The sequence below is a fragment of the Rousettus aegyptiacus genome, unplaced genomic scaffold (genome assembly GCF_014176215.1).
Source record: "Rousettus aegyptiacus isolate mRouAeg1 unplaced genomic scaffold, mRouAeg1.p scaffold_m13_p_2, whole genome shotgun sequence".
Taxonomy (NCBI): domain Eukaryota; kingdom Metazoa; phylum Chordata; class Mammalia; order Chiroptera; family Pteropodidae; genus Rousettus; species Rousettus aegyptiacus.
Genome location: NW_023416295.1, coordinates 48163718 through 48190110, shown reverse-complemented (window position 1 = coordinate 48190110; position 26393 = coordinate 48163718). Strand labels below are relative to the sequence as shown.

General features: G+C 32.5%; 1 protein-coding gene across 2 annotated transcripts in view; it reads right to left on the bottom strand.

Annotated features, from left to right (window-relative positions):
* The window catches only part of TLK1 (tousled like kinase 1), a 123582-nt gene that overhangs the window by 7293 nt on the left and 89896 nt on the right, over positions 1 to 26393 (bottom strand). For both annotated transcript variants that reach the window (XM_036237970.1, XM_036237971.1), the window contains 9 exons: positions 22096 to 22162; positions 10252 to 10349; positions 8426 to 8507; positions 4315 to 4406; positions 4142 to 4231; positions 3829 to 3998; positions 3451 to 3586; positions 1806 to 1917; positions 739 to 846 (listed from right to left, as the gene is read on the bottom strand). In XM_036237970.1, the coding sequence (XP_036093863.1) occupies positions 739 to 846; positions 1806 to 1917; positions 3451 to 3586; positions 3829 to 3998; positions 4142 to 4231; positions 4315 to 4406; positions 8426 to 8507; positions 10252 to 10349; positions 22096 to 22162 (955 nt within the window). The remainder of the gene's footprint in view (positions 1 to 738; positions 847 to 1805; positions 1918 to 3450; positions 3587 to 3828; positions 3999 to 4141; positions 4232 to 4314; positions 4407 to 8425; positions 8508 to 10251; positions 10350 to 22095; positions 22163 to 26393) is intronic.

Here is a 26393-nt window from a genome sequence, read left to right as displayed (position 1 = left end):
TATAGAGTTGACCCTTCGACATTATGGGGATTTAGGGGTACCAACCCCTCCCTGTGCAGTTGAAAATCCATGTTATTACTTTTGACTGCCCAAAAACTTTACTAATAGCTTACTGTTGACCTGAAGCCTTACTGATAACCTAGTTGATTAAGATATATTTTCTATGTTATATGTATTATATACTGTATTCTTATAATAAAGTTACAGAAAATATTAAGAAAATATTTTTTGCATTCATGACACACTTTAATTTTTTGGCTATTTCTAGGCTATGTGGTTCATCTACAATTTTTTCAAATTGTTGCAAATCTCCAAAATATTTTCCAGTATATTTATTGAAAAAAATCCACATATAAGTGGACCTGTGCAGTACAAACCCACATTGTTCAAGGGTCAACTATACATTTACATATTAAAAATCTTGATATTTACTGATAAACTTATATAAAACATAAAATTAATGATGGGCCCATATCTTGTGATGACCGCCCCCCTCCTTGTTTTCAAAGCAAGCTGGTATGCACCAGGAATCAGGGATTATATCTGGGTGCTTAAACAATAAAAACTATTACAACCAAAGGCCTAAGCAACTTTTCAAGAGCAAATCAGCCCTGACTAGACAGATTTGCCTACAATGGAAATCCCTTTTATTTTTACTTACTAGTAAGTAATTACTTTGTTTTAAGCACAATTTATAAAATAAAATTAGTTCTCAAAACATTTACATAAATTGAATACCTTTGCTTCACTGCTTACAACTGGCTTTACAGGGAACTGGACTTCTGTGGCTTTTAATATTGTATTTTCTTGAAGAATGTCTTGTTGAGATTGATTGTGACCAAATGGCTAAAAAATAAAATGGTGAGAAATTTATCTAACAAAAATTTTAAACAGATAATATCAGTGAATTCCCAAGATACAAATGATTTGCATTGTAAAAAATCTTATTCTCAGTAATATGGAAGTTGAGATGCATTATCATAGCAACAAGGTTATAACTGGTAGCAGGCCAAGAAAGCCTATCTAATAATTAATAAACATCCTCAACATAGCTGAAATATTGTGAATAAGCCATTGAAAATAATGCCATTGCAATATATGCACTTAAGATAAAATAAAAACATAAGAAATTTAAAACTTATTCTGAATCTTTAAAAATGAAATTTGATTAGAAAAGAGATGAAGTAGCGGAAACATCTGTGAAAAGACTGAAGAATAAAATACTTTGAACATGATATACTAACTTAAATCAAATAGCTCTGGGTTTGGTCCTAACTTGAAGTGAATTCCCAGACAAGTCCCTTCAGTTTTCTTTCCATACTGATCAAGGGACTGGATAGAAATTAGATGGTATCAATGGCAGTTTGTCGTTGCAATATCAGTATAAAGAGAGGCTTGGGAAGAATGAAGACTAAGTTTAGCAGAATTCCCTGAGGAAGCATGGGGAAATCATGCCCAGGCCAAACTGTGTGTGTGTGGTGGGCAGAGGGTGGGAGGTAACAGAGAGAATGGGGGATAATGAAAAGAGTTTGATCCAATATTCCTAACAGTAGAGAAGGTCAACACGGTTTACAGATAGTTACTTCTTTCCCTTAAGTTAAAAAAGGGAAAAAGCAGGCCAAGTAAACTGCTATAACATTAAAATAATTCTGATCCATGGAAATTTTAGGGAGAAACAGAGAAGAAACCTGGATTTCTTGGAGGGATCTGAACTAACTTTTAACTTCAAGTTAATGAAACCATATTTAAAAGGAGAAAACTCAACTTATCTACATATAGCTAAATCTGGTGTACTTTTAACTTACCTTTCTACCATAAAGACACTGAAAGAAGATGACTCCAACTGACCACACATCAACCTTGTTGGAAATCTTTGGTGGTTCTTTCCCAACTACAAAACACTCAGGAGGTAAATACCTATAGTTTTTGGGGGAGAAAAAGGAAAAAGACATTATAATTCAAAACCTTCTGAGTGTAAAATCTCAGAACACTAATTTTATCTAATTTTATCCATACACAAGCCTTAGGACTTCCATCAATGAAAATCACTAAACTTCTGAAGGATTTACATACTGGTATGATTTGACTCTAGAGTCAAAACATACAATTTTGTGATAAAGTATGCAATATATATATATAAAATATATCTTAAGTATAATATATATGTATTACAGATTATCTAAAACTATATATTATCTAAAATCTAGTTATATATCTCTAAAGTATACTATATGTTATCTATAATATTAAATATCTATAAGGATAAAAATTACATATACATCTAAAGTATTACCTATATATTACCTATAAAAGTAAAAAATCGTTTGAAATTACAATGTTTTGAGAATGATAGAAAAAAACCTCTCACCAGCATTCAAATTGTAGGTAGTTCTCTTCCTAAAACACATACCTGGTCAGGCAGTTCTTTTGCTTAAAAGAATCTCAACATCACTCACTGCCAAAGTAAGGCCTCATATTTGTTTGTAACACAAGACCTGACCTACTCTGGCAACAACTTAAATATCCAACATCTGTACTCTTCACCCCCATCCCCACAAAACTGGCTAGGCAAAGCCAATTCACTTGGGTCTTCATACTGCTCTTTTATGCCCTATGCTTTTGAATAAGACATCTCTAATAAATTCCCTAACCACTCCAATTCACTTTATGAAAAGTAAAGTCTATACATATCTTATGGTCATTATGCACCCAGGCTGAGTGAGGACTGTTCTCGAAACCCCAATGTCACATTTGTAGTCACTATCCTGTCCAATGAAGTTAAGTGGTTATTTCCCCCCTTCTAATTAAAATTTCACTCCTTTTGCTCAACTAATTTATTCTGAAAACTAACTTTTGAAATTTTTAGTTTCTGTCAACAGCTAGGTAACTCCGAAAGGAATGGCATTTCATTTAGACATATCTGTGAATCTATAGTTCTATCTAGACTTATATCTAACCATAGGAAGTCAATAAAAGGTATTTTTTAAAATTAAATCCAAAGGCCAAGAATATGCCAAATACCTCTCCTTCCATGATCAACGAAACATTCATCTCCAACAAAGTGTAACCACAAAGCCCCTAGAGAGGTGTTTGTTGCTTATTGTTTGTAATACTTAAGATGCTGTATTTATATAAATATTTTTTTTAGTGATGAACAGTCTAATACTACAGAGGAAAAACCATCAATTCTCCATTTTTGGAGTTTCTGGATAGGTATTGAAGTCACTTGCTAACGTCGAGTCTTTCTCCTTCTAGTTTGCTGATAATTATAGTTAAAAACAGATGAGAAAAGACAACTGATGAGAGTAGTATCTTTCTCTCTCAACTCAGAGACTTCATAACAGTACCCTCACCAGAGTAACCTTAAAGGCACACGAACAGAAAAACTACACTCTCAAAAAAGCCTTGTTACTAATCAGACGATTTTGATATATTTAATAATACATTTACCAGTAAGTGCCTGCCCCTTGGGAAGTTAGATCCATTCCATCTACACCATAGCTATCATCATCCATAATCTTGGATAGACCAAAATCAGTGATTTTGATTTCTCCACATGCTGTTCCATCTACCAGAAGGATGTTTCCTAAGAACAAAATATAAGGTTCTTTTAATGATACCTAGATGAAAAACATTACCTTTACTACTTAAGCTAACTTTTGGGAAGTAAATATGTATTTAAAATACACATTTAAAAATGGAAATATAATTAAAATATAATTTTAAAATGTGATATGATAAAAAGACTTTAAATTCTAGTATTCCATTGACTTTTAAAAGCTATACTCTTTGGGGCTTAAAAAATTATTTAGACAGTTTATTAATTACCTGGCTTAAGATCATAATGTATAATAGGAGGTTTGATTTCATTGAGATATCTTAGTGCATTTACAATTTGCATTACAATAGATCTAGCTTCTTTCTCTGACATTAATTTATGTTGCTTCAGATAGAAATCCAAGTCATTGCCTTCACAGTATTCTAACACTGTACAAAACCTAAAATGGAGAAAACAATTAGACATAAAATACTATCCAATAATTCAGAATCACAATGGAAAAATGAAGATATTTATACCATCACCACAGAAGAGGAAAAGCAAAAGCAAACACATCTTTACTTAATCCTTATATTCACTTACGTATCTGTATCCAAGGAGAAATAATCATACAGTTTAACTATTCTGGGGTGATCCAGTTCTTTGTGTATTCTATACTCTCTGCAGGCATGTCTATCGGAAGAGAGAGTATATTAATTCCCCATGACCAATAAATATATTTTAAACTAATAAAAACCATGAGTATTAATATTTACTTGTGGTAGTTTTCCTTTTTCTCATCCCTCCAGCTTTTGTTAAGTTGATGAATCTTTACAGCAGCATATCTTTGTTCATAAAGGTCAAAAGCCTAGGATTCAAGTCATGGAAGAGTTAGGACCAAAGACCAAATGAATAGCTAGAGATTTTAAAAAAACATTTTGAAAAAAAAAAAAAAACGAAACATTTTGGTGACAATTCTTGCAATAATATGGAATTAGAATAAACAATTTTTGGTGATCATATCTGCTAAGATTATATATAGTTCGATGATACATTATCAAAGATACAAATTCCATGGTGCTAATAAGCGTGAGAAAACTTTAATGTCAATTTTCATAAATTTTAAAAATGCCAATATACTGAAATCAAGATAAAACAATAAAGCCATTTTTTGTTGTTTGTTTCTAATATGCTCTTCTATACTGGCAGCAGCAGAAAGCAGCCAGGAAAATAGATGGCTCTAATGCTTTTTTTGTGGATTAAAGAAAACCTTTCTTTTCTAGCTTTCCCCAGCAATTCTCCATCTTTTTACCCCATTTTGTTGAAAATTAACAAGTTCCTAACAATTTCCCAACTATTTAAAAAAATTCTAAACTTGGACTATGGAACTGTTCAAACAGAACCATAACCATTAACCATGTATTATTATCGCACCTAACTACATCAATAATAATTCCTAACCTCTGATATCCAACTTTTCTTCAATTTTCCCAGGTTGTCTCAAAAAAAAAAAGGGTTTTATACTGGGTTGTTTAAATCACCAGCCTATTTCTTAAATAACTAAAAGCTTCAGGTGATTTTTTAAAATGTTTTTTTAAAAAACAATGCATTAGAGAGAGATTTAATAATTTAGGTCCACTGTAATTTATATACAAAGGTGCCCCTTTTAGAAAACATTTAGAAGCTTATATACTTATTAGAAAGGAAGTCTCCTGTCCCTACTCTCCCCATCAATTTAACCTAAAAATAAGCAGTAGGGGTAAATTGCTTATCACAAAATTATAAAGGCATGAGATGAGAAATAATATAGACTTGGAATAATTAAGAATATTTTCTTTGGCGTCAGATAAACTTATATTAGCTGATGACTTTGTGTTAATACCCTCTCAGCCTCAGTTTCATTTATAAAGTTTGGGTTGTTTAGAAGATTAAATGGGATGAAACATAGGTGTTTAGAATAATATATAATTCAGAGTAAATATCCAATAAAAAATATTATTAAAAGGTTTAATGAAATAGAAATAATAAAAAAAGTTCATGTGAGAGAAAGCAAGACCGTAAAGGATAAAATTCAAAGGCAACCATAATAAAAGATAATAAATGAAAATAACATTTTAAGTATACTAATAAGTTAATATCAGTGTATACTGATTATAGTAATTACATATGACACCCTTCTCCCAAGGTTAGGTGAGTAAAGTATACCTTCTCATAAGGCTAATATGGTAATCACTGAGCAACTGAGTCAATAATTTCTACCGTCGTATAAATAAGTCTATAAGTTTTGACTTACAATCTGTTGCTTTGTTTCCCAATGGACCTGGCAACCATGAATGAGCTTTATAAGGGCTGGAGTGAATTTGTGTTTAGGACAGTACTGAAGGTTCAAGTCATTAGGTGCCAATCTGTATTTTCTAATTTCTAAATAAACCTTTTCTCCAAAAAGGCTTATATAGCCCTTATATGTGGAGGCTAAAAACAGTGGAAATACTATTGGGCAGTAGCAGACGCCTGTGATTAGTAGGCTCAGGAGCTGGGCAACTTTAGGCTAAGCTAGTACTAGCTAACTGTACTTTTGGTGAGTATTAGATTCAGAATGAGCTATTATGATCTTTTCTACCTTGTGACCTGGGTAAGTCTACTTCAACCATTAAATTACAGTGCTTAAGGATGAACTACCATTAGAATCAGAGATGTAGGAATTGTAAGGGCTCACGGATCACACCTGATGGGTAAGGAAGATGAGGCCCATGATGCTTATTACTTATCCAGGTTAACAAAACAAACCCCCAAAATAGTTCAAGGTTGAACCAAAATCGGAATTGAAGTTCTCTAAATGCAAATTCCATAATTTTTCCCAGAGTCAGAACAATCCAAAACGTCTTAGTAAACTACAAAGGCACAGTTCTTATCTGTTTGAACAGAGAGAATTTCTAATAATCTGATGAATTTACATTTATTAAGCACCAATGTTTTATGTTATTTACCTGTGATAACTTAATCATTACCACAATCCTATGGTGCAAGTACTGTTTGTTACTCACAGATGAAGAGAGTGAGGCAGAGGATGGTAAGTAATAAGTCCAAGTTTATAATTAGTTAATAGCAGTCACAATTAGGATTCAAATCTAGCCATTTGGGCTCTAGGATCCCAGCTCTTCACCACCGACTATATCAAAATATAATGAAGCAAAAAGTATCATAATGACCTTATAAAAGGCAGACTAATAAGAAAGCCTTCTATAGGAATAAAAGTTTAAGGTGAGAGTATATGACCTTCATTCTAACTAAGAGCAAATGGGAAGCCACACCAGGGAAGAGGATCAGATTGCATTTTATTAAAAGGCTACTCTCTAGCTGCAGCATACACAAACTGGAGAAACTTAACGCCCAAAAGAAGGTAATCAGCTAGGAGGCTCGGTGGCAATGCAAAAAGAGGCCTTGAGCTAATAAGCTAATGGGAAGGGTCACTGTTGGATTTAGGAGAGTTTAACAACATTAATAACAGTGGGTAGCACCAGAGACTGGTTATGTTGAGGGAAGGGAAAGGAAAGGTCGACTGAAGGATGGCTTTAATGTTTTTCAGATGAGGGACTGGACAGATACTATGTATTTAATTAAGATGCAGTGTTGGAAGAAGGGGTTCTGGAGAAGAGGAAAATAACTTCTAATTCACATATGAGTTTGCAGTGCTTATGAAACATTCACTTAAGGTGAGTAGATTAAGTCATGTATATCAAGTATGGAGCTCCGAAGGAAAGTGTGCGACACACACACAACTGAGGCTGAAATCAAACACATAACTCAATTAATGGGAGGGGACTGATTTGAAAAGGAAAATACAGAATAACAGACCTTAGGAACATTTAAAGGTTGGGCAGAAAGACGCAGTGTAAATTGAAAAAAAGTAAGGTATAAAATATCAAACATGGTATTATCAAAACATGGAAATATCAAAAATTTGTGCTTATACATATGCATTTGAGAAACACTGGCCTTAAAACAGGTAGAAATTTGGGTAAATTCAGGACATGTAGGGGTACAATCTTCCCATAAGTGTACTACATTAAATGGCTACCTGCCCATCTTGATTCTGATGGCTGTTATATGTATCAAACTGGTTAATGGTAACTAGGTACCAAATACCAGAGGAACTGTGCAGATGCAAGGGTAGTCTTTAGACTCTTGAGATAAGAAAACATAAGCCACTATGGACTCTTTTTTATAATAAGAGTCAGGACATAAAATCTATCAAAAAAATCATAAACCAATAAGGTACTTCTTAACCACATATAGGTATCCCTTGCTTTTTGAAAGTCTGCGTTATTCCACTTTGCTTTTACAAAAGATCTACATTTGTTCTAACCGAAAAGAAACCCAAAGAGGATTTTCACTTTTACGAAAAATGGCAAGAAGTGAAAAGAGCATTCATTGTTTGTTTTGTAGTGAGCCATTAGAGGCAGCACACTCCCCAAGCAGTTAGCGTGGTACTTAGAAGCTCCTTCCCCAGGAACTACACCGAAATCTCAGCACCAAGCCACCATAGCTCTTAACTGTGTGAGCATCTGTGCTTTATCTCAATTTATTTTGTGCATCTGTTAGCAAGATGAGCCCTAAGGTATCAGAAAAGCCTAAAACAGCCCATAAGGGTGTTGTGCTTAGCATAAAACTGGATGTAATTAAGAGTATTTGGTATGATTTGGTAGATTATTTTGAGGATCTGAGAACACTCGAAAAAATTTCCATATAAATTAATGGTAACTGTTTCTTTATTCTGTTTTGGCTTATGAAAGTTTTCGTAGGAACACTCTACTTTTAGATAGCGGAAACTTATACTCCTATATGTTTGCTATATGAGTGTGAAGAACAGAAAAAAATTTACATTACCTTATACACTTCACTAAAGCCACCTCTACCAAGCAGATGAAGTAATAAATATCTTTCATTTAACGTTGGGTGATCTTTGAACCTTAAGGGTGGGGGGGAAAAAACACTCAGGCACATGAAAACGCACAAGAAAGGTTCCTTCCACAATAAAATTACACTCTCTTATTCTCCTCTTAGCTATTTCTTTCTCACTCTACTGCTGATATTAAATTATTTTCCATACTTCTTTTCTTTCTCTATCTGCATGGCTATCACTCATCTTAATCTTTGGTGTTCACAAAGCTTAAAATTTATAGCTGAATATTCAGGTTTGATGACCAATTATAGCTCTGTGATAAAGAACTACCAACCGTTCTGTTGCCAAGAGCTTTATGAAACCCTGTATCTACTCAGCAGGAATCACTTCCCTTGGAAAAATATACTTTTATGTTGAGAGTTATGATTAATCAAGATTTTATAGTAATGACATATTATTAAAAATATTTGTATTTATAAACTTGCCTTCAGCCATGATTAAATTTTACTGTCTTTGGGCTACTATAAATAAATTTTTAATTCCTAATTAAAAAAGAAAAACTTTTTAAAAACAAAAAACATCACTCATAATACTACAATTACATATCCATAAATGAGTTGAACATAATTTTCAGAACATCCAATTGTTAATTAGTTTTGTACAATGTTTTATTAGAATTTTCATCTGGTACAATTTAGGTTATTCCACAACTATACTATTTTATTCACCTCACACACTGGAAAGATTTGTATATTTATGAATTACACATACACAGATGATCACAAGTAGGCCTTCGTTTAAGCAAGATACTAATATTTCACAGTAGAAATTGGCCACTTGCAATTCTGCTACTCTCATTAGGGCATGAGGGTTTAAATTACATATCAGGTCTTAAAGTGTAAAAAGATATCCTTACTCTCCTCTACACTAATTAAACCCAAGTAATGCCTTGCTTAGTTTCCATTTTCTTGAATAATTTCTATTTTCCTCATAATACTCCCATCAGCCCACAGGTATTTTTCTTTTCTTTGAATTCCATTAGCATTTAATATCTATGGCGCTCATTTTTATAACCAGGGATTAAGGACAGAGACTATCACTTAAACTTTTCTATTTTTTCTCACATATCCAAATGCTAAATATATGGTTTACTGAAATCACTTTAGTTAAAATAATTTCTCCTTCGCTACTGTAATATTAACTTTGGTATTCAGTCAACAAATATTTATTGCATGCCTACCATGTGCCAGGCACTGGTCTAGGCTCTGGGGATACAGCAATAACAAAACTAAGCCTCTCTTCTCATGTAGCTTATATTCTAATAGGAGGAAACAGATAATAACTGAAATACAAATTTATAATTCCAGATAGTGAAACATGCTATGAAAAAATAAAGCAAGGTAAGGATACTGAGAAAGGGCACGGAGTGAGGTAAGACCTACTATTTTAGACGGGGTCACCCATCTAAATGATCATTTGGAGTAAAATAAGCAGTAAGCCACTCAGATATTTAGAGGAGACACATTTCAGACAGAGGAAATGACAAAAACCAAATCCCTGAGACGGGAATGTGCTAGACAAGTTCAAGGGGGCTGCATGTCTACAACACATAAGTAAGGTGAAGATGAGAGAGCTGGGGTGGTGAGGTGACTAAAAACCAGATCATACAAGACCTTCTGAGCCATAGAAAGGGCTGTGGATCTTCTTCTAAATGTGATAGGCAGCACCCCCAACAAGGAAAGACTGTTTATGCTCCACATAGAGGAGAAAAATTTTATCATGTAAAACTGAAATACAAAAAATGACTTACTGTGAATTATCTTCATTATTTATTCTTTTGAGCTCTCGAATGTGAAGATTCCTGACTCTTTCCAACCGTTCAAGTTCTGCCTGTATTTCTGCCTCTTCCTGAAAATGAAGAGAGGGGACTATAACAAGCTCAATTTATTTGCGATATAAAAAAGATATTTTTACCCATGCATCAATTTTTTACACTGACAGGAAGAATAGTGTATTATAAAGTACCACTGACTGAAAAGACCAAAGTGCTCTTTTCAACACCTAAAAGATGGAAAAAGGAAAAAGCCTATTTCAAGAAATCATCCTCCACATAAAAATCTATCCCTAATGAGATGCTGAGTTTTATTCTGTACTACATGAAATCTATTTTTATAATGTCTAAACTGAAAATGACTGCAAGGTATTCTGAAACTGACTTACAACACAAAATGAGCTGAAAATTTTATTTCTGGTACATATAAATTTTAATTTAAGGGGAAATAATTTACTAGTATAAAACAAAGATACTTTATAATAGTTAAAAGAGGAAGAAAAGAAGAAAACAAAACTACAGATTATTCCTAGACCTTACATTTGGAATACACACACACACACACACGCGCGCGCGCACACACATACACACGTACCACACTCACACCTACAATGACCAATTAATCTGGATAAATTCCACTGTAAATTTAGAGACTCTAAAACAAAATTTTTATGGATAGCTGTGACAGATTCTTAGTTATCGGAGCAGATCTAGGCAAATCCTAAAGAAATTTAACATTCACTTAATATAAAATTTTTGATATTTCCATGTTTCAAAATTCATAATTTTTGTATTTTACAAAACATTTTTTAAAACTAGTTATTAAATATAGTCTCTCTCACACACACACCCCTCACTTTGATAAATTTGAATACTATTTAAAGAATAAGAATATGCCAAATTTCAGTGTAAAGTTCTAAAAGTGCTCAATTTTATAATGTTTTTGAATAAATATTCGTTGAATGAACAAATACAGAATGAACAAATACAGACTGCCTTGGCTTACAAGTGCCCAATACCATTATAAATCTGTACCACATAGAATAGAGGTTATTTCTGAATACTGTTCTTAAATATTTTTCACTGGCTCCTCCTCTTTTAGTAATTTACCTTCTGATATTTAAAAAGTCCTTTATCTCAAAAAAGTAATAATTCTAAAATTTATCTTGAAAATATATTATTTCATTCCAGAGCAGAGGTATAAAATCTATTAAACCTTTATCTAAGGCTTACACTGAAATAGTCTAAGTATTATAAAGAAAATGTTCAGATAAAAAAACTAAATTATGTTGTTTGTATTTCACTTGACCCTTAGAGTTATTATAATTACTTTGAAATGAAACTCAACCACAACTTGTGGGGGTATTTAATGTAAATTAGGTATTAGTTGATATAAACTTTCAAGATTAATTTAAATAAAGATAAACCTTTCTAAAATTTGGAGAGAATTTTCTAAAACGGATATACTACATAGATATTTAACTGAAATTCTCTCATTTAATGTAGCTTCAGTCACACATATTCCTAATTTTAATGTTAAAAAAAGATAATATTCTAGGGAAATTAAGATTCATTATAAGGACAATAAATAGATTAAAAAGCTTTGAAACAATAAACTCAAACCACAGCTTAGATGTTTTAATTTGATCACATAAAGTAGAATAAAAACCTGGCCAAATAGGTATGCTCATAAATATCAAAAAACTCATTCATTTGCACCACAGAATACAGAAAGAGATAACGTTTTCTTTTCATATTACTAATGTCTACTGCCTTAAAACTTGCCATTAATTTAACTCTTACACACATAGGAAGCTACTCAACACTGGGTAGGCTGATGGAATTTTAAATAATCTGATAAAATTGTGAAATGTCTATTAGAATACCTGAAATATGTTTTAACTTTATTTGAAATTATGGTATGGAGATACTATTTCAAAAGTGATTTTACAGAAATTAAATTTTGAGTCATAAATATATAATTATGAGATTCAACTAGATTGTTGATACACATAATTACATTTGTTTTATAATTTTTGGTTATCTTCAGATGTCTATATAATGGCAGTAGCCAATATCACAAAATACTTAGTAAAAAATTTTAAAATGTCTGTCAACAAGTTTTTCTCTATAAAACATGACAAATATGTCCCATAAAATCTTTTATAATACAAAAGCGCAGGCAAGCTTTACTTCCGTTTGAACTGTGAAGTTTACAGGAAAAAAAAAAATGTCAGAAGCACTATGGAAAAAAATCTGGATCCTAGCTATTTAAGAAGAAATTTCAAGGGAAGGAACTATAACCAAAGCTTATATACAGATAGACAGAAATTCTCCCATCAGTGAAATATATTTACAAAGTCCATACTGTAATTTAATATTTATTCCAAAGTATCTTGGACCTTAAAACAAAGTGACAAACTTCTGGGGGAAAGATAATTCTACAACTCTAAGTAATTTCTTTCAAATCTCACTGAAATAAAGTATACTGTTATAGACTGAAGGTTTGTGTTCTCCCAAAATTCATATGTTTAAGCTCTAAACTCCAATGTGTGGTGGTATATGGAGACGGGGCGTCTGGGAGGTAATCAGAGTTAGATCAGGCCATGAAAGTGGGGCCCTCATGATGGGATAGTGGCTGTATAAGAGAAACCTCTCCTCCCTATACTCACCCCCTCTTTGTGTGAGCACAGGAAAAAGGCCATGTGAGGACTTGAGAAGACAACCTTCTACAAACCAGAGTCTCATGAGAAACTGAACGCTGCCAGACCTTGATCTTGAACGTCCAGCCTTCAGAAGTGTGAGAAAATAAACTTCTGTGTTTAGGCCACCTAGTCTATGGCATTTTGTTATGGCAGCCCAAACGGAGCAGATGATATACTTTTAGTTGCAAATGCTAGGGCAATACTACCTATAACCCTCTCCTTACAGAAAGGGGCAAAGCCCAGTTTTGGTCTGGCCTCAGAGTACAATTATCTAAAATGCTGTCTCGGCAACTAATTTACCTTTACAGCAGTTCATTTTCAAAGATCTATCCCATAGGGTATGCTCTCCTTGCTTGAGATTGACATTAATCCATGGGCCATCCTCAGAAGTTTTCAGAGGGTTAAAGAAAAGCAAGGATGACCTGGGCTCACAACTGGTCTAAATTCATTATAGAATGGAATCCTCAAATTTATTGCAAAACTAGAACAGATTATTAAAATAAAAGGGAGATAATCCAACCAGCTCGATCTCGCTTAGTAAGACTACCAAGTCTCAATCCTCTAGTCACCCATTAGCTAAATAGTTAAAACAGAGAAAGTCTAGAATAACAAAGAAATAAACAGCATGTCTGGAAAGGAACTGGTCTCGGTAGGCAATTACAGTGTACAAGGGATATGTGTAACAAGAGATTGTATTAAAGAGAGAGGTAGGTTTGGTGATCACAGGTAGGTTTGGCTCCTTTCTGTTTAAACAAAAAGACAGAGAACAGACAATTTAACAGTACATAATATAGCTATTTAAACAGTATTTTAAAATAAGCTTTACTATCCTGAATTATATTTAACAAACCAAGTCATACAAGAATACAACAGATCTCGATATTGCCTCATTGTTTAAGTAACCTGCAAAACACACCACCTTCCAAAACTTTTAACTTAAAATTTATATGGAAGGTGTATTTCACAGCAACTTAACCAACAGTTTGTCCTTTACCAGATGTTTAGCAAAGAAATGCTTTCTATATGTAATATCAAAGTCTCTTCTGGCGACTTAATCTCCCTTTGGAGATTCTAAGCCAAAAGTTAGGGCAATGTAGATAGACTCTCTGTAAAATGACAAGTTTAAACTGCTAGGCATTCAGTTTTATAGCCTACATATGAGTGAAAGCATATGGTTCTCAATTTTTTCTCACTTATTAGCATGATAACCTCATGATCCATCCATGTTGTCACAAATGACAGTATTCCATCTTTTCTTATGGATGAGTAATATTCCATTGTATATAATGTGGGGCATAAAACTGAAAGCAGCAAACCAACATGACAAACAAGCACAGAGACTCATGGACACGGACAATAGCTTAGTGGTTACCAGAGGGAAGGGAGGTACGGGGGAGGTTAGACAGGAGTAGAGGCGGTTAAATATATGATGATGGAAGGAAATTTAACTTTGGGTGGTGCACTCACAATGTAGTATACATATGATGTACTACTGAATTGTACACTTGAAATCTATATGATTTTATTAACCAATGTCACCCAAATAAATTTAATTTAAAAAATTCAGTCTTTGTAGTAATCAAATAAACACATATTCAAATAAAAAAATTGCTAGGCAGTTTTGAGGTATTTTTGAGCACTTTCCATAATGGTAATTTTTAAAAGAAAGGAGTGATGTGTAGGCATTAAGCTTTATAAAACATTTAAAGAGTCATCAAACACATTTTCACATGTAAAACTGATATATTTCCTGAAAAAATTAAACATATTAAACTTTAGCAAATCTTGAATGTATGTTACATGTTATCTTCACAAAAAAAACGCTCCATTATCAAGAGCTTCCTTTCATTAAAGCCAAAATAAAGTATTTTGATATAGCATTATCAGATTGATAGGGTCGGCAAAAGAAATTTTGTGTGGTATATTGTATGAAGATGGTAGAAGCAGAGAAATGCCTATCACTTAGAATAGTCTAATCGACACCATAACAACATTATTTGGTCTAGGAAAACTAGTTAAGAATGAGGTTCCAAAAAGTTTACCACCAAATTCATTTTAGTAATGAACAACAGTAATCCCTCAAAAATTAGTATCTCTAGGTCCTCAAATTAAGTTTTAATTTCATAAATTATAATGTCATTCTAAAAGTTTATCACAGGAAAGTAAAATTAACAAAAGGCAGTGCAGAAAACAAGGAGAAAAATATTACCAATTTATTTCCACTTTACCCTTACTATAATTCCCCAGATTACTTCTATTATATGCTTTCACATATTTCATGGATATAAGATATATGACCCAATGGAAATATGAACCAATCAACCAATCAACAAAAAACCCACTTAGACAGCAGGTCTAAATTTGTAGAAATCATTTTTTAAACTACTTGCCCATAAGCTTCTGTGTTTGCTTGAGTATAGCTGTGTTGGCTGTGTAGATCAAAGAGTGGGGTATGAGGAAGATAAAGGACTAAAATTATGAAATTCCTGGGGAACGGGGGGTTCTTTCTTAACTATATGAATGCTCCCCCCACTCCCATTCCCAATCACTAAGCTGGTTATTACTGGTGGGAACTATTTTAGCTCCCTCAGGTGTTTAATAGGCTCAGATAATTATTTTAGCATCTTAATGTTCTCCTTTCTCCGCACTTCATTTCCTTTTTTGGGGGAAGTAGTTGTGGGGGGTGTTGTTTTGTTCTCTCTTCAAATACATAAATATGTACATGAAAACCCCTAATTGGGAATAACTATTCAAATGGCAGGTTTTGATTCTGTTCTCCCATTCGATTTAAACAAAACTTTACCAGCAGCAAATAAATATTATAATCGAACTGACTAGCAAAACCTAAATATTTAGTACCCTTCTTGAAACACAAATTATAGCTGCTATATTGAGTGTGGGTGTGTGTGTGTGTATAAGTTCTTGATGTTAAACACTAATCAAGGTGCTAACACCAAGCTCTAGCACATACATGTATAACAATGCCTTATTACAGTATATTGTAGCCCTTCTCCTAGCTTCCCGTTGAAGTAACTTGTTGCAGGATTTTAATAGATTCCATGAATTTTTCCTCTACACAATAATGAAAAAGCCTAGTCTTCTAAATTGTCTTTACGCATATGCACATAAATGACATGGAGTTATAGTTCTGAATCAGAAAAGCTAGTGGCCAAGCAATTGTTTTCTCTTTTTGGGGGGAATAGTTATCCCTACACTCAACTCACAAACCTAAATTAAACTCTACTCAAATTAATTGCTAAATACTTTTCCAAATTTCCACGGTCTATACAACAGATTAATATTAAAAACCATAGAAATACACATTTTACCTTAAAAATTTAATTTTGGTAAGTTAAGATGTATAAGAAACACAGCCAGGAATATGTTTGTAGGTCCCTAATGAGAACAGGAGGTAAAATATAAATACTGGGAGTTTTCATATCTACAGCTAATTCCATGTTCTCTTAACATAGTCATCTTTTATAGACTACTACTCATTTTTAAATGGGAAGCAGCAGAAAGGACAAAATGTCAAGTTTAGAATTCCAACACTCTCCTAAGCACTTTTCTTGTCCACGCATGTCAAGAAGTCAGGAACCTGAACATTCTTCATGGGCTTAACTGTGACTTTTCCTAAATAGTGTGTTTCAACACTCTCCGGAAAACTACTGCCTACACAAGTAGCATCTTGTTATGTTCTAGATAAACATAATGTACAGTGTGGTTGGCTTTAACTGACAGAAGAATTCCCCAAAGATTTCTTCTAGTCATGGACGTGCAAATAAAAGTGTACACACAGATTGAGATTAAGCCCTCTAGCATTATATTGTTCATTATTTTCATATTTTTATTCCAACCTAGAGTGACAAGAAATGTCACACATGCAAATTTATTCTTTGTGGTCATACTAAGGACTTGATAAATCAGATGACAGTGGTATTCTAGAAAGACCAAAGAGATATCAAACTTCAAGAATATTTGTGGGTCAATTCACCTAAAACCAATGCCCTGTATTCTCCACTGTTCAAAAGGCTTGTAGACAATCCATTGTCTTCCATTTCAACTAGTTGCATGGTCCATTGTGAAGGAGTGAGAAAAGAGCTGTGTGCTTGTTCTTGACCTGTAAAGATTTCATCATGGAAGATTAATACTGATGTTGCTGCTGCCTGTTACTGGTTGTTTCTCTTTGCAGGTGCCAATATCGGTCAGAGAACAGGATTTCTGTGGCAGTTGTTGCTATACTGTTATCTCTTCAGAACGGAGGCACAAGGAGAGATGAATGCCACATCGCAAGGAGCAAAGGAGAGAGAGAGAAAGAAATGGTGTCAGGTGGCATGTTGGATGCGATTTTTGTTTTAGTAGAGATTGAGATGACTGCAAATTGTTTAGCTGATTCCTTCGGTCTGCAAAGACACATTTGGTTGGTGCTGATGATTCTTGACTAATCCTGTTTCAATTACAAATTGGTTATGTTTTACAAAAAAAAAAAAACTTCTGGCACTTATACTCAGGGCTTATAATCTCTCTCTCTCTCTCTCTCTCTCTCACATACACACACACTCTCCAAAACATATATTAAAGCCAATCACTGCTACACTATTTAACATTCTGAACAGAGATGTCAAATCTATATGTATTTTATCCAACTAATCAAATATTTAAAATCTAGATGACGAAACTTAACTAGATAAAGAGCAACATATATCCACATGCTGTTCACACCATAATAAGTATGTTTTGCCACTGCTAACTTGAGTAAATAGCAGTGGCAAGACATAGTTATTAGTCCTAATAACTTTCAAAATTTTTATTCCCTCATCATTTTGGGGTATTATTGGTAACTTGTATCTTTAAAATAATATTATGACTACAGACAGGATCTATTATAAGGAAGATGGTTTTTCAGGGATTAAAAAACTTATTTGTGTTAATTTAGTAACAATCCTTGGAAAGCATATCCAGGTAGTTTCTTGAATAATGCTATGAAATATACACATAACAACCTAGCACAACTCCTCACATTACAAAGATACATTTCTTCCCCATACTAAAATTAATCAAAGACTGGAATTAAAACAAGATCAACCATAAAAGCTAACTGGTATATGGTTTGTTACTTTCCTTAAATCCACAGATTCCACATGTGGCACACCGTACACAAATATGATAGTAGCTTTACCTCAAACGAACAACTCTTTAAAAGACAGGAAATTATACCCATTGCAACTATAAGATTTAATAAGTGATAATTAGAAAAGTGTGTACATAATTACTAGTAGCAAAAAAAGTTATTTTTTAAAGTTTTAGGAATAACTTGTTGTCTCCATGTATTTTATTATATCGTTTTTCATGTTTTATTCTGTTAAATCCTTAAGCTATATATAAAAGGCAAAATTGTGTTAGCATATTTTTTACAAAAAAAAAGTTTTTCTGTTGACTTTTAAAAATAAATTTAGAGTGAAAAGCCACATACCAGCTAATAATGAAATATTCTAGCTGCTACGACAGTTACTAACAGACTATACAAAGAAAGTAATATGTGAGAGAAAGAGTATGTGTTTGTGAAAAACTTAACTGCTTTCCTTTATGAGCGATGAAAATGAATAGCATGTTTCTGGGGTGGTGGTGGGGGGTGGGGGGAGGGAGAGAAGGTCAACATCCCCACTACTCTAAAAGAGATGCAAAGAAAGCTACAACTGAATTACTTCTTCCGAATACAAAGAATCAACTTGCTGTCCACCTACAACAAAATAATGTAAGAATAAAGTATACAGATGTTGCCATTGAAATAGGCGTGAGAAAAGGTTCAAGAGAAAACGTTGACTTTACTAGTTACTAGCTGCATTAATTTAGACAAAGTATATACAGATCTTTGCATTCAAAAAGTTAACATTAATGATTACCCTAGAATGGTTAAAAGTTCAAAGTTCATAAAATATAACATTATAAAATTCTCCCGAAATGAGAACTTGAATCATGCCTGTATCAGTGTGGAAATAAATCAACTTAGTGAATGAGTGAGCAATGATTTCATAAACTGATAACAATAAATGTTAAAGAATTCTTGATTAAAAAAAAAAAAGGTGATGATACACAGTGATTTTCCTAATCTCAGAAGACAAAACTAATATTCTTTCAATAAGTTTAAATTTACTATTTGGTGGTAACCAGAAATATCTATTTTAGCCAGACTTAGAGATTTCTGCTTAACTCTCATTCATTACTTCATCACACTTATAGTTTTGAGTTTATTATATTTCTAAACCTATGGAATAGCATAGAATGTGAACTATAAACTTTATGATTTGTTCAACGGTAAATATACATTTTCAAATTTTAGTTTACCTATTCAATTATTATAATGATCTTTATGAAATACAATGTATGTCATAAATTGTTCATTTCAAGATAAAATAAATAGATCTTCTTGTCTCATATATCTTAATGGGATGGGATTCTTCAAAGAAGGAAGTTTTCTCTTCTCTGCCAACAATTTAATCTAACAATCTGTTTAACTTTTAAGAGATTTTGTTAAAGGAAGAATGAAAGCAAAAGTCACCCTGGCTAATACAAAATACAGTATGCCAGGCTCCAAATCTAAACACTAAGCTAACATATCACAGGTTAATTCCCATGCAGTTTACATGGACATTGAATAGTCACAAACAGCCTATGACAGAAGCTTTATACTTAAAAGTTAGGGTACATTTGTCAGCTTAATAAACCCAGAAACACAGGGAGCCGATACGATAAGAGGTAATAACATCTTTTCTCTTAACTCAAGCTTGTTCTCTCTGTGTTAAAAGTATCCAATCTACCTCTTTTTTAGAAAACAGAATGACCTATTTTTAATGACCTATTTTCAATTGTGCCTAAGAATACTAAAAAACTTATTTTTAAAACATGCAATTTAATGTTTATTATTTTTTAATTGTACAACTCAAAAATTAATACCTAGTGGTAGGCAGGCAACTGTTTTTGTTTTAAGGTGACACCACTTATTCAATTTTGTTCTCTGTACGTACTATTAGCAACCTTCTTTATAATGCGTTCATTTCTTCTTACCCAAAGTAGCCTCTCAGAAGAAAATGTGAGAATTCAAGAAACAAGAGTATGCTTCAGCATTATTAGTTCATTCAATCTCCCAAAATATTCCATGGAGGTCAAAGAAAAGTGGTCAAAGTAAATTGCTTAAGATAAGGTTAGAAATCTAAAATTACTCAGTAAATCTAATAAAAGCTGAAAAAAATAAATAAAACAGAAAAAAAGATAATGGAGAGGACCATTAGAAAGAATACAAAAAAAAAATGGAGATGATAAACACTGGTAAAGAGGATAATATGGAAGTTAGAAGGGAAGATATAATATTCTAGAACAGTTTACAAATGTTTATATAATATCTAGATATTCACATAAACTTCACTTTAGGAAACAGAAGTGTTTCAGAGAAATGGAATATTTTCAAAGTACCAGAAAAGCTTTAAAATCAACTAACCGCCAACCAACTAAAACTAAAAACAAACATCTCTCCAAAGCCTTTTAAAAAGTGAAGTACTTTTTCTAGTACAAATAGCTGATTCCTATTTAACTGCTTTATATTTTAATTTCATATAACAGATTTTTATAAAATAAGACACATGTAAAATCTCATCATTAGAAATAGTAATTTAAAATTTACTATATGTGAAAATAACCTTCCAGTTAAAGCTCTAAATATATACATAGAATAACTAAAAACATATTTAATGTCCCACTATCATGTAAGGCTGTTTAGAAAATAATTGATAAATCTTTATATGGGACATCAAGCATAGGTCTCTATGAATTCATTATCAAAATAGCTTATGTAGACAATACGTATACTCATTCCATATTACAAAATCCCCTCTTCCTTCTACAGTCCCATTACAACTCCATCTGCTACAGAGAATAGACTGAAGTTGTCTATTGTATCTCAAAGAGCACAAGAAATAGTAAGTATAATAGAACTTAAAAAAAAAAAAAAAAAAGACCAGAATAAATTTACTGCTCAAGTAGTTTAGGCTGAAACTTTTCTGAGCAGGGGCATATAAAGATATGGCATAGTAAAAAACACTAGCACAAATTTTATATAGATATGTGCGCACGCATGTGTGTATGTAATACATATATATACACACGCACACACACATACATATACATACACACACATATTTATAACTTTTTTTATGCTCCCTGTAATTAAATGGGAGGGGTTTGAAGCATGTTGATAGCAAAAAGCACGACAGATTACAAAAACAAGATAGTATATAGTATGACAGTAGCTGCTACCAGAATGGATTTCTCTGTTCTAACTCATATTACCCCAGGGAGATAACGTCAGAGCTATATCTTCAATTAGTTCGCTAACTCAACTTTAGCTATTATTCAGCCTATTTCAAAAGATCTGAAAAGCAGAAAGCATAATAAAAAATTGGGTCAAAGAAAGAATTTTACATTTGTCAGTAAAACTGAGGGGACAATTTTCTATTATTACTTCTTTAAAGTAAAAATACCATAAAAACAATGATCTGATTAGAATTTCAGAGTTTATAAACAAGTACAAGCTATAAATTATAAACTTTTACTATAATAATACATAGCAACATTTTTCTGAGTCATATCACTTTATACTATTATTGAGGACTAGGCTCTTCTAAACTTATCAATATATATGCATTTTAAGTGAAAGATTTAATCAAGCATTCAACAGCTTAAAAGTTAAGTTGAAGAAACAATTTGTTATTAATTTATAATTATTTCAATTTATTATGAAATAGAAACAATATGAAGTTTTACATTTTATCTTAAAAGTGAAGCATTTTTTACAAAAAGATAGTATTTAAACAAAGTAGTCTTAAGACCCTAGAGGTCTGGCCAGAAAGATAAGCATCTCAATGTTTTTAAGTTACCACAAGGTAAAGAAATATTATTTTAATATATTCAACATAAAAGTGCAAATTTAATGTCCCTCTTTTGTCTAATTTTTTTTAATATGGGTTCTTTCTCTTTTATGTTTTGATTTCTTCAATAAGAGACTTATAACACAACTCTCCACAACCGCTGGTAACAAACAAAATCCAATATATGCTTCACGTACCTTTTTGAGATGTCCTAGTCTAAGTTTGAAAATTTCTTCCTGTTCATGATATTCTGCTAAAGTCAACCTGTCAAAAAACAAAATTGTAATTCTAGATGTAAAGATTAATAGTTATTTCTTATTAATAACCAGCTATATAAAATTAATCAAAAGGAAATACTAAAATGTTGATAACTTTCAGCCCAAAATATAAGCCAAAAGTCCTTTAAGATATTCTTCAGAATACATCTAATACTTATAGATGGAACAATTAACTAACATATATTTTTACTAACTTCTGTTTGGTTTTGAAGTATTAATAAACAAATTTTACAGATAGTACTAAATACTAGGCTACTGACTTTCTAGGGCAATGATTCTTAACCTTTTATGATCATAAATAGCTAAAAATAATTTGAATATATAAACACTTTCTCCAGAAAATTTCATGTATATATAATTTTGGGGTTCACAGATCTGTTTAAGAATTCCTATTCCAGGGTCTTTCATCAAACAGAATGCAAACCTCAACACAGCATAAGAGACATTTCTTACATTTTTCAGCATTTCCCTATCAGGAAGTACCTGACATATATTAGCTTTTTAGATATCTATTGTCTATTTCCATTAATAAAAAACCGTTTTTAGATAAAATGTAAAATATTTAGATACCATGAATCAGAGACAAGCTTCTTTAAAGAAACATGATTTTATTGCACAGATTGAAAAGAGCTAAGCTAGGATAATGTTAATTTTAATGGCTTTTAATTGCCACTTCAATTATTTTTAGAATGTCCACATCCTACTCTCTGGGACATATGAATATGTTGTTATATAGCAAAGGAGAATTAAAGTATCATAAAGAATTAAGGTTGCTAATCAGCTGATCTTAATTAGGGAATTATTCTGAATTATCTTTGTGGGCCCAATGTGATTACAAGACTCCTTGAATGAGGAAGAGAAGAGCAGATAAGTGAAAATCAGAGTGATGTGACATGAAAAAGACTTGACTGGCTATTGGTGGCTTGAAGATGGAAGGGCATCATAAATGAAGGAATGTAGGCATCTTCTAGAAGTTGGAAAAGGCAAGGAATGGGTTCTCCTCTAAAGCCACAAGGAGTAAAATGGCCTTGATCACATCTTGATTTTAGTCGAATGAGACCCACTTCAGATCTGTAATCTCCAAAACTATAATATAAACAATTTGTGTTAAATGTGGAAGTGGTTTTGGAATTTGGTGGTGGGTAAGAGGCTGGAAGAATTTTGAGCAGCATGATTTAAAAAACCTTAGACTGCCTTGAAAAGACTGAGCAGAAAAGCAGATGTTAACAACTCTGCTATTGAGGACTCATGGAATTCCAAAGCACAGCAGAGAAAACATATCATTTGAGAGAACACCTAAACCGTCATCAATAGACTGTTGGTAGAAATATGGACAGTAGACATGCTGCTGGTAAGGACTTAGAAGGAAATAAGGAACAGGTTATTGAAAATTGGAAGAAAGGGGATCTTTGTTATTATGGAATATAGCTTAGCACAATTGTATCCTATAGTTATGCAGAAAGCCAAACTTATGAGAAATGAACTTGAATATTTAGCTTATGAGATTTCTAAAGTGTTGAAGGCTTAGACTGATTTCTTCTTGCTGTTCACATTAAAATGTGAGAAGAGATAAATTAAGGGAATCAGGACTTAATGGTTTAAGAAATTCTCATCCTGTCCAAAAGGTGAAATATACTAAAATTGAGATTCATTGTCAAAAAAAGTTATTTAAAAAAAAAAAAAAGAAAAGAAAAGAAAAAGAAAAAGGAGTATGTGGACAACCTTTTGTTAATACCCCAGACAGGTCAGAGTATTCAGTCACATAAATGGTCTTTAAGAAGATGAAGCATGTGACTCATAGATCCCCTCAGCCTTCTCAGCAGAAACCAAAAATAGCGACGGGATTATCTAGAAAACTGTGGAGGATCTTCTTGTCATAATAGTGAATCCTTATTTCATATATGAGAGATCCACAATATTCTTGAGAACCAGCAGAAACACTGCCAATTTGGATTTAAAAGGATAGAGTATTGAATAAAAGGCTGTCAGACCCCCAAAGTAATACAAACAAGAAACAGTCTGATAAAGCTACTCAGCTACAAATACATGCTAACCTTCATGAAAAAGACTCAGACCTGTCAACAAAACCTTGAGTCCAGAAGGCAGAATTACAAACTACAAATAATTACCACCAGACCCTTAAATCAAATGGCGTTTGCCTGGATGGATTTTGAAACTGCTGGGGATCTGTGACTCCTTTTCTGTTTGAATGTCTGTAATTCTTATTCTATGTTTGTTCCCATCACTGTATTTTGGAAAGCAGTCAACTTGTTTCTACAGGTTCACAGGCTGAGGAATAGTGTCTCAGGGTGGATTACACAGAGTCTTGCTCATACCTGGGTTAGACAGTGAGATTTAGAATATTTAAGCTGATGAGATTTAGATGAGATTTTGGATGGTGAGTTGATGTTGTAATGGGGTTAAGACTTATAGCGGTATTGTGGTAGGATGAAAGAATTTTGCATCTGGTAAGGATATGAATCTTGAGTCAGAGGGCAGACTATGGTAGCCAAAATAACGGTTTCCCAAAAAAGCTACATTCCAATCTTCAGAACTTGTGGATATGTTACTTTACGTGGCAAAGGATAAATGGGATTAGAAGTTGTTAATTAGCTGACCTTAAACTAAGGTGATCATCCTGGATAATACAACTATGAGTACACAGAGCCAAGAAAAAAAATCTTATCTGAAAGAAACTGGGAAAAAGCACAAAAGAGGTAACATTTGAGCTTGGTTAAAGAGAAGCAGAAAGAAGCCAGGAAAAGAAAAAGTACATACTAGAAGCATAGTAACTCGAGAGCTGAGCATGCAGAGATGCAAGCAAAAAGAAAAATGAATGTATACTGTAGATTAAGGAAGTTATTGACTACTTACTATTTGCTGAGTTTTAATCACAGATCAGTGCTGAATTTTATCTAATGGTTCTTATTTTGGCATCTGTTAAGATGATCATATAATCTTTTTCTTTATGTGGAAAATTACATTGACATTTCTAATGTTTAACCAGCCTTACATTATCTAGAATAAATCTCACTTTGTATTGATAGATTACCATTTTTATATATTATATTTTAGGTTGCTAATACTTTAAAGATTTTTGTATTTACTTCTGTAAGTGAAATTAGCCTATAACTTTCATTTCTTTTATGGTCTTTGTTGATTTTGACACCAAGATCATATTGGCCTCATAAAATAAATGGGAAATATTTCTATCTTAGCTGTTCTTCAAAAAAGTTTTTAAAAGTCTGGCACTACTTCTTCCTTAATTGGTTGGTGGAATTTATAGATAAAGTCATCTATACCTGGAGTTTTCTTTGCTCAAAGAATTTTAATTACAGATTCAATTTCTTTAATAGTTATAGAACTATTTGGATTTTATTTCTTCTAATGTCAATTTTGTTAAGTTGGATGTTTCTAGAAATTTACCCATTTCACAAAAATTTCAAATTTAAGCATTTATAATATTTTGTTTCCCTTAAATATCTGCAGACTTGTACTAATATTCCTTTTTGTGTTCCTGATAATGGTTGTCTTCTCTCCCTTTTTTTTAATACACGTCTTTTTTTGGATTGGCTGATTCTCTGTATTGCATGTTTGCTTGCTGTATCATTAATTATTGTTCTTATCTTTTCTCTCTTCTTTCTTTCATTAATTCTGCTGCTCATCTCCTAACTTACTAAAATAGATGCTTAGTTTACAAAGTTTTAGTTTTTCCTCTTTTCCTGTATATGAATACAAGCTATAAATTTCCCTCTAGAAACTGTTTCAGATTTATCTCACAAATTTTGCCATGAAGCACTTTCACTATCTAAAAATATTTTCTCATTTCCATTTAGACTTTTCCATTATCTTTTTTGTTACTGATTTCTAGTTTTTATTCCACTGTGGTTATAGAACATATTCTATATGATTCCAATCCTTTAAGTTTCACCCATGAGTTCTACCAAACATTTAAGGATGAAACAATCCCAGTCCCATACAAACTCTTTTCAATCTTTTGAAATTTGTTGAGATTTACTTTATAACCTAACATGGCTAATTTTTATAAAAATCCTAAGTAAAAAGAACATACATTGGGCAGCTGTTAGAGGATGTTCTACATATGCCCATTAGGTCAAGTCTGTCAAGCCTACTACAATTTTCTATACCCACACTGTGTGTTCTGTTTTGTATTGTTTTATTTTTATCTCTATGTTCTATTACCAAGAAATGTGTGT